Source organism: Cryptomeria japonica, chromosome 2 (genome assembly GCF_030272615.1).
Source record: "Cryptomeria japonica chromosome 2, Sugi_1.0, whole genome shotgun sequence".
Lineage (NCBI taxonomy): Eukaryota > Viridiplantae > Streptophyta > Pinopsida > Cupressales > Cupressaceae > Cryptomeria > Cryptomeria japonica.
In genome coordinates, this window is record NC_081406.1 from 11,299,444 (window position 1) to 11,311,660 (window position 12,217).

The following is a 12,217-nucleotide window of genomic DNA, read 5'->3' on the forward strand; positions in this document are numbered from 1 at the left end:
TTTCATGATGATTAATAACCACTAAGTAAGCTAACAAATCTTTGCAATGACACAAAATGATTTTATTGCAAGCAACTTTATTATCTCAATCCTTTCAATGTCATGGGGCTGAAGATTATGAATTTTTGGTGTTCATTGAATCACTTCTATATGGTTGGTTTTCAAGAGGGAAAATTTAATTGTGATATGACTAAATCAATTACGTTTTGCCGTTTGTACAAATTATAAGTAGCAATGCATATTGCCTAACTATCAATATGTAGAAGTATGATTGAAGCTTGCAAACATGGGAATCATTTAGCTTTTCTCAATTGACGATGAAAAGTATAAAGGAGCCAGTAGCATTTATAGGCCCAATAACCATCATCTTTTTGTCAACCTCACCTCCATTAGTAGACATAGTAGGAGCCAAAAGAAATGATAATGGAAGGTCCATTAATAAATATCACATGCACCAATAGTGGTGCATTTTTTATCTTTTTTGACCTTAATTAGCTCATTATTGGAACATTTGTGCACTACTACTGGGGTATTTGTCCACTACTACTGGCTATTTTGAGTTATCCACTATTGGCGCAAAGGTGATCATGTATTAGACCACACTTTGAAATGTGTACTTTTTGACCTTTGTGCACATAACAAATTCCACAGCATGCATTGTTACTACCCACAAGCCAAAACAATTGCTTTAAGGAGTTAAGTCGCATACGAAGAGAACCAAAAAAAAAATCATTGAAATCGAATGAACCATTTAGAAGCTTAAGATGCGCGAAGTTAGCTATGGTGGAACCATCATCTTTTTGTCAACCTCGCCTCCATTAGTAAACATAGTAGGAGCCAAAAAAAATGATAATGGAAGGTCCATTAATAAATATCACATGCACCAGTAGTGGTGCATTTTTTATCTTTTTTTACCATAATTAGTTCATTATTGGGACATTTGTGCACCACTACTGTGGCATTTGTCCACTACTACTGTGGCTTTTGTCCACTGCTACTGGCTATTTTGAGTTATCCACTATTGGCGCAAAGGTGATCATGTATTAGACCACAGTTTGAAATGTGTACTTTTTGACCTTTGTGCACATAACGAATTCCACATCATGCATTGTTACTACCCACAAGCCAAAACAATAGCTTTAAGGAGTTAAAGTCGCATACGGAGAGAACCAAAAAAATATCATCGAAATCGGATGAACCATTTAAGCTTAAGATGCATGAAGTTAGCTATGACGACTTCTAGCTTCTTTCCCCTATAGACTGGAAATTACATGAGTTCAATAGAAATCATTTGTCAATTATTTTACTATTTGTCAATTTCATCTGAAAAAAAAAAAAAAAAACTATAGATATTCTGTTGCATGAAAAAGACGTGCAATTTAAAGGTGTAGGAGTACATGAAGGCACAACGAGTAGATAGTTTGATGGGGAACATTGACCAACTGTATGCTTCAAGCTGAGAGATTTGTCAATTTCATCTGCAAAACCTATAGATATTCTGTTGCATGAAAAAGACGTGCAATTTAAAGGTGTAGGAGTAGATAAGGCACAACGAGTAGATAGTTTGATGGGGAACATTGACCAACTGTATGCTTCAAGCTGAGAGATTTGAATTCGATAACTTGATACTAGTGTTATTCTAACGTACATGTTGAATGTGAATACCGTTTTAATGAGTAGATATAATCTGATCTGACTCGACAGAAAAAAGTAACATGATTTCTTTACATAATACAGCTTGTAGTGATGAAAATTGTTACAAAATATGACCCATCAGCTAAACATACATGGACTTAAAAAGGAAATTGCCAGCCATTACCACCAAATATTAAAAATGTCTATAAACATGTACTCCCTCCTTTCCGGCTGCATTTTGATAAAAACATTAGGCACTTTCGACGCGAAAACTGCTACATTATAAACATAAATTGACTTTGAAAGGAAATTGTGAGGATGCACTCTGTCCTGTACGGATACCTTCGACATTAGGCACGCCTCTAGTAGGTAAGTAAAGGGACGCAAAGATTAAGCATACATCCGGAACGTTAGAAGATTAGAGAGGAGGTATTAAGAAGTGGCCTTGTGCAGCGAGGTAAAAACGACTTTGGTTGTTGTGGATGGGTTGATCTCAAAGGAGTCGTAATGCACGAACAGATGCGCCACCAGCAGGCGTGATATCATCACCACGAAGTGCTTCCCCGCACACTGCTTGTTATGCACCGTCGTCTGCTCGGTCTCCGGCCCATTCGACCACAGCACATATTTTAACAGTTTCTCCCCCTCCTCTCCCATGAAACGCCGGGGAAGAAAGTCATCGGGGTAGTGGAACACTTTGGGATCTCTGGTTGCAAAGGGCTGATACCCACCAAGCATCTCTCCCTTCTTCACCGCATATTTCCCATCGTGCGACTCCACCACCAAATCCTCTTTCGCATGCCCGTACTGGAACGGCACGGGCGGCTCGATCCTCAGCACTTCATACACAGTCGAACGGAGCAACGCCATGCCCTCCAGAGCTCTCATGTTCAATCCTCTGTTTTCTTTAATGCTACCTCTTATTTCCTCTGCCAAATCTGCGTGCAGCTGCCTGCCCGCGGCGGCAATACGTTGTATGAGGGCGGGGAAAAAAATAAGCATTCCACCGAAGGCGTTGAAGCATATGTTGAACACCAAATTATGGCACGCCTCGTCTCGCTTTAACCCGAACTGCTGCTCCGCCGAATCCAGCGCCTGTTTGCCATAAGTCCAGAAGAAATCGTAGACCTTTTTATAATCCCCACGCACAAGCAGGAACGGTAGAGGGAGCGCGTGGATGGTGATCTCCTCCAACAACTTAGGAAGCACACCCGTGCTCACAATGGGAGCGAGCTGAAGCCCAATCCACTTGAGGACATAACTAGGCCCTTCCGTTCCCAGGCTGGCATGCCCCGGATCTGCTGGGTCTCTGCCCAGCACCGACCTGCACAGAAAATTAAAACACATTTGCAGATTCTCCCTGTTAAATTCGGCCTCGCCGGACTTGGCAAATTGTTGGTCTAGCTTTGCCCACAAATCTCCCGTGGCCCGCTCGAATTCTGGAAGCCATTTGGTTGCGTTGGCCTTGAGTACATGGAGGCAGAAGTTCTTGAGCTTGCTATGATTTTCTTCTGAAGGGTCCAAATACGAGAGTACCCGGTAGCCGCCCGTAAATTTTGTGCTGGGCGTGTAGACGCCCGTGAAGACATTCTTCTTGTCCACTTTGCTCGTGTCGAACAGTATGGGAAAGCTCTTGGCGTCCAGCAGAATTATGACTCGAGGATCGCGAGATATAGGCGGCCCAGGCGGCATGTTCACTCTGAACACGGTGCTCTTGTATTTCTCCATGCGCTTTCTGAAGAAAGGCTCTACTCCTTTCTTTACGAAGTAGTCGTAGCGATCCGCAATGGCTCCGATGATAGGCAAGCCATAGCTTCCAGGGACGTCTTGTACTCCTCCATAGCTCGAACAAGCCATGCCCACCCTAACCCTCCTCCGAACCCTAATATCAAACAATAACTTGCTGATAGACTGAATGCCTGAACCCTAAACACAAGTACTTATACAGCTTTTCTGTCACGTAACATCTTGCTTACGCCCTTACAAAAATTGTCCGGGCTAAGACAATCCCAGAGAGTAAATCACCACTACACTCTAGTGTAGGTTTAAATTTCCAATCGGAAAATGAGTTCCCCGCGTGAGACAAGACAACTTCCGGGAGTTAACTCACCACTCCTAACGATCGGTCAATCAATCGTTAAAATTTCCACTACGGAAAGGAGACAGCACTACACTCTAGTGTAGGTTTAAATTTCCAATCGGAAAATGAGTTCCCGGCGTGAGACAAGACCACTTCTGGGAGTTATCTCACCACTCCTAACGATCGGTCAATCAATCGTTAAAATTTGCACTACGGAAAGGAGACAGCTGGAAACCTTCAAATTTTATAATTTAACCCGAGTAGTAGAAAACTAGAGACACACGCATCCAACCTGCTCATCCTAAATTACTCCTGCAAATTGGTAGCTTGTAATTATACGGTTTAGCAAAAAATATTCCTGTTATCACTTACTTTGCAGATAAACAATTGTTGTTGAAAGTTTTTCAACTACCGAAATGATAATCTTTTCTAATCATCATAATTTCCTTCTTTCTTCAACAAAACCGTACCATTTTTTAAAATTTTCCATTTACTCAAATCGTACAATGTTAATGAAGATAGATAGATATATAATTTTAACGTTCATGAGGCTAAACATAGTCTATGGGACAGCCCACCAAATTAAATCAACTTCAATAACTCATTTATTTTCTTGTGCAAGTTGACAATGAGCACTCCCAACTTCTCAATGTACTCCTTGCTGAATAGGCTATGCCAAGAGCAATCAGATAAAATATTAACAAATTTGTCCCCCCTGTCCTTGTAAGTATCACATTCTAAAATAAAATGTTGTTCAGTTTCCACGTTCCCAGAATTGCAAAAAGTGCAAATTCTCTCTTCCCAAGCCTCTTTTGGCCTCTTCCAACGCCTGGTCTCACAACGGAGTTGATGAGAGTTGGTTCTCCGCTGAGCAATAAGAATTTTAGCTCTCCATGAAATGGTGGCCTTGATGCACATTTTTTGAAGTTGATCACATGTGGGATTGAACTCATTGATATAATAAATTTTCTTCCTTCCAAGCCCATTTTCCCAATTCCACTTGTAGAATTTATACATAACGAAGACCTTTATATCTTTGTTATTTGTGGGACACGTATTAAAATGGATATTCCATTTGCTCATCTACTTGATCTTTTGTTGCATCCACGTCTTTTTCCTTTTTCACAATATATCATTGAAGACCACTTTAGGCCATCTACCTTCTTCCATTTGTTCGGTTCTTTTTAGATAGCTTATGAGACACACCAGAGCAAGTGTCTCAATAGGGGCAATGCCCATTTCACTTAGCATGATATCATATGAGACATTGCTTTTGATTTTGAACTTGCTAGTGATCAAACGCTTTTGAATTCCCTCGATCTGCTTCCATTGTGAGGCTGAAGCACTGTTGACCCATAATTCACACCCATAAAGGACAACCGGCAAAACTAAAAGACCAAATAGAGTTCGAATGATACATCTAATACAATAGCAATGTATCCAACGATTGACAAATCTTTTTTATTTTTCCTCTACAACTAAATAAACTAGCATATCAATATTAAAAGAAAATAATATATTATCAATCGTAAGGTCGCAATGGAAAAGTGATAATGTGTCGAGAGTGCACACGTAGAGATAGCCAGCGAGAGATGGCATGTGTCCATGGGGAGCTATGACTAGTCCAAGACATCACTTGCTTGATGACTCAACAATTCACCTTGAAGACCTCTTAGATGTACATGTTACATATAATACTAACATATTTTTTCTTAGATGATAAGATACATCCAATTAATAAGAAAAGGAAGTAGAAATTAATAAATAAAGTAATCGCATGATTTTCTTATGATGGTGTCATCTAGAACTTGGGATTGACAATGTTGGAATGTTGTGTGGGTCATCTCATATTTCTTGTATTGTTAAAACAATTCACATGCCTTTCTACAAAATAGTTCACGTGCTTTGCCTATGTTACCACATGAATCTCTCTGTTAACTATTAAATCATTCATAATTTTTTGATGCAAGTTTAATGGAAGACATTCATATAGAAGTTTTTATTGTAGTCATTCATATTTGCCTGAAGAAAAAATTGTATGATGTAACTATCAAGAGCATATATATCATATAATGTTTGTTGTAAAATGGTGTTCCTGAAAGGATTGAAACTTGGGATATATTCAAATGTAGGGTATGTATGGCATTGCCTCTATTTCCAAATGGTGTTTTTCTCGCAATGTAAGAATGTTGTCATTTTTCTCCTCCATGACAAATAGCATTTCATTCCATCTCAATCCTCATCTCTTAATGTTGATTTAGCTAAGGAACCCAAAATCTCAACTATTGAAATGGGCAAAGAGAATTTTGAGTTCATTGAGGTATTTACAAATAATTTGGGTTCTTTTCTTAGCGAGTGTTAAGGAATTTGAAGGTCAAAGAGTGGGGATGAGGATTTTGATGTTTTAGAAAGGTTTTTTTTGTTCAAAAATCATGAGAAGTCCTTATGAATATGAGCTACAAGCTGAAGCAATCAATAAATGAAGTGTTTATCTTTGATTTTGTTACAACATTACTAGCTACAAATTGGTATTCTCCCGAAAGATAATTTGTGACCATAAAGTACTCAAAACAATATTAAAGGAGGATTATTAGGTCACTAGAAATTAGGTAAGCCTCAAATATCTCATTTCAAATGTTTCCTTTTTTGTCTCTTGTTGAGGGAAATAGTATCACTAGGAAACTCTTAAGGTGAGAGGTTGTAAAAAGCAATGATATTTTCAATGTCAATCTGTGATATTAATTAGTGACAAATATCTACTAGGGTGAACTCATGATAATGGTTCTCACTTTTTTGCCACTTTTGACACTGAGATGAACATTTTTAAAATAATCTTCAACTTCCGAGAACTATAACTTTTAAACTATTAAAAATTTGAAGATGATGTAAATTAGTAATTTGTAGCATTTTGTTTGTAGATTCTACATATATTTTTTTCAATTTTTTTTAAAGGATTTGTTTTTAAATTTTCCATCTCTCTCGAAAAGTAGTTTTTTACAACAAACTACATTTTTTAAGAGTGATGTGCCTCCCGAAACGCATAAATTTTTTTCTATAAATGATAAAAACTCAATTCTTTCAAATTTTGGTTTGTAACATCAATATCCAGGGCTTGCAATTGGTTTGACAGTGATATGCTCAATATTTTTCATTTTATAAAGTTTTGAAGTCCGACTAGACATAATTCAAACATAGGTTTAAGTTTGAACACATAACTTGTTCTATATATATCGAAATTCAATTTATTTATTTTGTTAGAAAGAAGACATCAATACCTGGGGCTTAGATATTTTTCAGAATTTTTTTGAATTAGTTTCCTATTTTTCCTAATGCGTTCAACAGAGAAGTTCATGTTCAGTGAAAAACCAATATTCCATAAAATTAAAAAACAAGAACATAATAAATTCACAGTGTAATAAAATTATACTCGTTGGAAAGCTCGTTCCAAGTACTACCATCTAATATTTTTGGGTTATTAAGATTATTTCATTTGTGTCTTGAACCAGAGGTCTGAAGTCAAAAATTCCTCAGAACTCTGAAATTTTTTGGGAGAAACCTCTAACAAGAGGGTTCGAGTGAACACTGGTTCGAGCGAAGGGGGGTCCGTTCGAACCATAAGGGGTTTGAGCGGACCCCCCTTCGCTCGAACCCACATGCTAAATTATGACACGCACTTTTTCGTAATGACCGGGTTCGAACGAACCCCACCTTTTCTAACTGTTGGCAATTGTTCGAACCCTAGCCAACTCAATTTTTTTTTTGTACATTTAAGTAGAGTCATATAAATATACATAATTTTTTTCATTTTTTAACAAACAAATGATTAAAAAAATTCGCATTTTTGGATGAAAGAAGACATTTGAAAATTATTTTGAGGGCAATAATTTGAAGATATTTGAAAGTTTTTTTAAAAGCATGGGGAACAAGAAGAGAAGGCAAAATAAGACTTCAAGGAATTATTCTCTTGAAACGAAACAAAGATATCGAGAACAAAGAAGACAAAGATATCATGATGCAAGTATGTATTTTTATTTTTATTTCTATTTAATTTTATATGGATTACATACCAAAAATAGTGTTTATTTGTAGTATTAATTAGTTAAATATTTTTTATCTAATATTTTTAATGAAAATTAATTTAAAAAATATTAGTTAAATTAATTTAATTTAAATAATAATTCAATCTTAATTAATTCTAAATGATGTTATTTTTATTAAATTAATTGGAAATAGTAGGATTAAAAATAATCTCGTTTTAATTGGAAATCATAATTAATTTGAAATAATATGTGTATTTGCAAATTTCAAATTCCATTAACTTGCTTATTGTGTAATTGACCTTTTCTCCTATATAATTAAGTCCATTTATAATAGATAAGACCTATTAAGTCATAAAATTAATAAGACCTATTATGTCATAATTTAGGTTCTAACTTATATCATATTTAAGACATGTACTTAATTTCATGTGACAGGTCCTTTAATATCACATAATACATCTGTCTTAAGGGGAGTCAAGTATATTAATGTGAATTTTTTTTGCATACGTGGTCATATTAATTAATAATAAGGCCTATTATGTGATATTAGGACTTATTACATTGATTAGAGGTCTTAAATGTGACATAAATTTAGAACCTATTATGTCATTATTTAGGTTCTATTTATATGACTTCACGTATGCAAAAACATTTCACATTATACTCAAGAGTCCCCTTAAGACAGGTATATTATGCAGATCATATTAGGACAGGCGGGTCAATGCAAGAGGCTGGAAGTGTTTTCCCTAATTTTCAGATTTTGTCTCATTTGAGCTTAAATTTTGAAACACTTGGAGATTGAATCTTGGAAAAAGTCAGTACTATAAAAGATAGACCTCTGAGTGTACTTTCCAAATATGTAATTTATTTTAATACCCACATAATAAAAAATAACTTTTGGAATGGAGTTCTAAAAACTATGTTTTAAAAATGCCTGTTTCAGGACCATACCATGCATGTGTACGACACACACTTTTTGACACAATTAAAATTATTTTCTTAAACCGTTTTGGGAAATGGTTTGTGTAGTCACATAAATCTGTCCACTTAATTAAATGAATACTTAGTATTTATTTGATTATTTAACCATCAATTAATAATTAATTAAATTAATATTTAATTAATTCATCTTAACCCTCTTCTCCTATTAATTAAATAAATTATTCAATTTATTTGATTTAATTCACTTAACCAAATTCATACCATTAATTAAATAAATAAATCATACTTGTTTAATTAAATCTTCTCTCACATTTAAATAAATTAATATTTATTTAAACCCCCCAAAATCCCACCTCTCACATTTAAATAAATTAATATTTATTTAAATCCCCCAAAATCCCACCTCTCACAACTATTTTAAATAAATCATTTATTTAAATCACCTTTATCCTCCACCCACTTGTATTTTCCTACAAAAGCAAGTTGCAGAACTATTTTAAATAAATCATTTATTTAAATCACCTTTATCCTTCACCCACTTGCATTTTCCTACAAATGCAAGTTGCACAACTATTTTAAATAAATTATTTATTTAAAATCCTATTTATCCTCACCCACTTGAAACCTTTAATGGTTTCCCTTAAAGTCTTCAAACTTGATGGCTTTAAAGTCTTCAAACTTGATGGCTTCCTTCTATAGTCTTCTTAAGCCTTTAATGGTTCCCCTCAAAGTCTTCAAGCATTTTAATGCTTTATCTTCCTTTTTCTCATTTAAATAAATTAATATTTATTTGAATATTTATCCAAATACAACTTGCACACATTTATTGAAATAAATGAATTTTTATTTTAATAAAATCCTATTTTCCCTCACCCACCAAATCCACTTGCAAAATCTAATCCCCTTCTAGATTCTTCTAACCCCTTCCTAATTAACCTAATCCATCCCCTAATTATTGTCACATTCCTAAGCAAAATGGAGTCACTTCTCAAAGCCTAAAAGTCTTTGATAACCATTAAAGGCTTTCAACCTTCAACCACTAAATGTCTCAAAGTCTTGGATAACCTTTGAAAGCTTCCAACCTTCAACCACTTAATCCACAAAGTCTTCAAAAACCATTAATGGTTAACCCAAACCCTCCTACATGGTTAAAACATTTGTTTTGACTCAACCTCTACCCAACCTAAGGGTCTCATCAACCTTTAATGCTTTGACCATGATTATCTCTTAATCATTTGCACAAAGGTTTATCCTTGCATTAACTCCTAATCCAGTGGGTAATCCTAATTTAGGCTTGACCCTTACCTTCTAGATAACCATGAGGTCTCCTCAGGCATTTAATGCCTCCAACCTCTTCTCTCAACCCAATCTTATGTTGACACTTGTCACCATTTCATTGGTGCAAATTGTGCACATGGATCCCCAACTTTCAAGCTTGACCTTTGATTAAACCTTTCAATCCTGGCCATCCATTGCTCCATTTTTCCTATAAATAGAGCCCATTCCTTCATAATCCACATCCTGAAAACTTGTAAGCATTTAGACTATAGCCATTTTAGAGAGCATTTTAGCATAAACAATCTAAATCTTGTCTTTTTGGTTAAAATACTTCATTTTAGCATTAAAATAGCTTTTCATTTCATGTTTGGAGCTATTCTACAATCTCAATCCTCCATAAGCATCCATAGTGCAAAAAGCTGTTGAGAGCTACACTATTTTGGAACTTGGAGAGGAAAGGAACAAGGGAGAAGGAGCTAATATCATGCTATGAGATAGTTGGAGATATCTCATTGTCTTTACTTCTTTAGTTAGATTCATTAGCATGTTTTTTTAGTGTCTCCTTTGGAATGCCTTCATATGTTTTAGTTTATGATTGATTAACTCTAACATCTTGTGTGTTTTGTGTTGTTTGATCTTGAACTAACAATTGTGCCATTTAGGAGGGCATCATTTGGTGAACCCGACGTGAATCGAACACGCAACCTTCTGATTGTTTTTTTTGTTAAAATTAACATTTTGCCTGTTGAAATTGCCACACAGGTCGCGCTTCGGCGCTATTGAACACGTTTTAGCGCTTTTGCAACAATTTCTTTTAGCGCTATTGACCCTAAGATAGCGCTATTGAAAATGTTCCAGCGCTATTGACAACATTTCAGCGCTATTGACACAATTCAGCGCTTTTGTCTTCTCGGATTTATTTCTTCTTTCAGCGCTACTGTGTATAATAGCGCTTCTGATACCGCAGATTAGCGCTGTTGTATCAATTAGCGCTTTTGTATAAAAAAGCAGAATAGCGCTATTGCGATAGAGTGTTGTCCAATTCGCTTTGTAACCCAAAATCAGCATTTAGGCTTATGTAAGCCCACACTAACGTTTTGACTATTGACCAGGTGCAGGTTCTAATCTTTTTGTGTGCAGGGGAAGGAGTTAGTAGATGCTTTAAAAAAAAAATCTTTATTTTTACTTTCTTTAAAAAGTTGGTTAAAAAGAATTCATTTTTCCCTTATTGCATAAGTTAAAATAAACCTCACATCTCATTTTGGAGTGCATAAAATGAACCTCAAATTTGTTTTTGGTGCTTAAAACAAAATTCATCTTTCTTTATTGCAAGGTAAAAAGAACAACAAAATTCAAACATTTGTTTTCTTGCAAGTTAGGAAACACACTTTATTTGGTGCTTAAAACCAAACAATTCCATTTTCTTGCATCAAATCTAAAAATCACAAGCCACACTTCAATTTTTGGTGCAGTAAAAAAAGAACAATCCACTTGTCTTGATTTTTTGGCAAAAACAAATTTTCCTTCAAGCAAAAACGTGTTTTTCATTAAGTTGACCAGAATTTCCAAATTCTAGATTACAAAACACATTGCCTTTGGAGTTAAAAAGAACACCATGGCTGTTGGAGCAACATCTCCAAATAGTTAGATCATCTTTGCAAATGTTGGATTAAAAAGAACAAGTGAATTTCGTGTTTGGCACACTTGTGCACAAAAGTCAGTCGAGTGGACCTACTTCTAACACACACTATCCTCTCCCTTGGCTTTCGTGGTCCTAGGTGCAAGAGAAAAGTGTTAGTAACACTCAAAATTTTATCTTTTTAAGAGAAGCCTGCCAAGGGATCGATACTCTTGGGAACGACCTCGAGCGGTAAATCCTTCGAGCCGCTATAGAAATCAGGTGAGAGCGAAAGCTGTAGCCTTGGGTATAGCTGTTCCTACAGTGTAACTGGCCGAAAGGACAAATGGGCCCCACCACCAGTTACAAGGCTCTTAAGTGAGTCACTGCAGAATGAACTTATGTCCAAAGCCATCGAACATGAATAAACACCTTTAAGTAGTAGCCCACCTGTTCTATTGATTGAGGATATTTGAGGTATAATTTAGTGCAAGAGCATAGATGGTTTTGCTCCCAAGATACTCACCATACATATTTCCTTGAGTAGAAACATAGCCTTTTGAAAGGTCACTTATGACTTGATAAAAGTGGTGACTCCCCCATCATAGGGATCATCTATTTGTT

The 12,217-nt window shown here is 35.7% G+C and overlaps 1 protein-coding gene across 1 annotated transcript; it reads right to left on the reverse strand.

Moving 5' to 3' along the window:
• Nucleotides 1-1,703: 1,703 nt before the first annotated feature.
• On the reverse strand, nucleotides 1,704-3,638 carry LOC131053531 (allene oxide synthase 1, chloroplastic). The gene has a single exon (XM_057988147.2). The coding sequence runs from the start codon at nucleotides 3,490-3,492 to the stop codon at nucleotides 2,068-2,070; it is 1,425 nt and encodes a 474-aa protein (XP_057844130.2). The 5' UTR covers nucleotides 3,493-3,638; the 3' UTR covers nucleotides 1,704-2,067.
• Between the last annotated feature and the right edge of the window lie 8,579 nt (nucleotides 3,639-12,217).

Coding starts and splice junctions, on each gene's coding strand:
- LOC131053531 (XM_057988147.2), bottom strand. CDS start 3,492: ATGGCTTGTTCGAGCTATGGAGGAGTACAAGACGTCCCTGGAAGCTAT.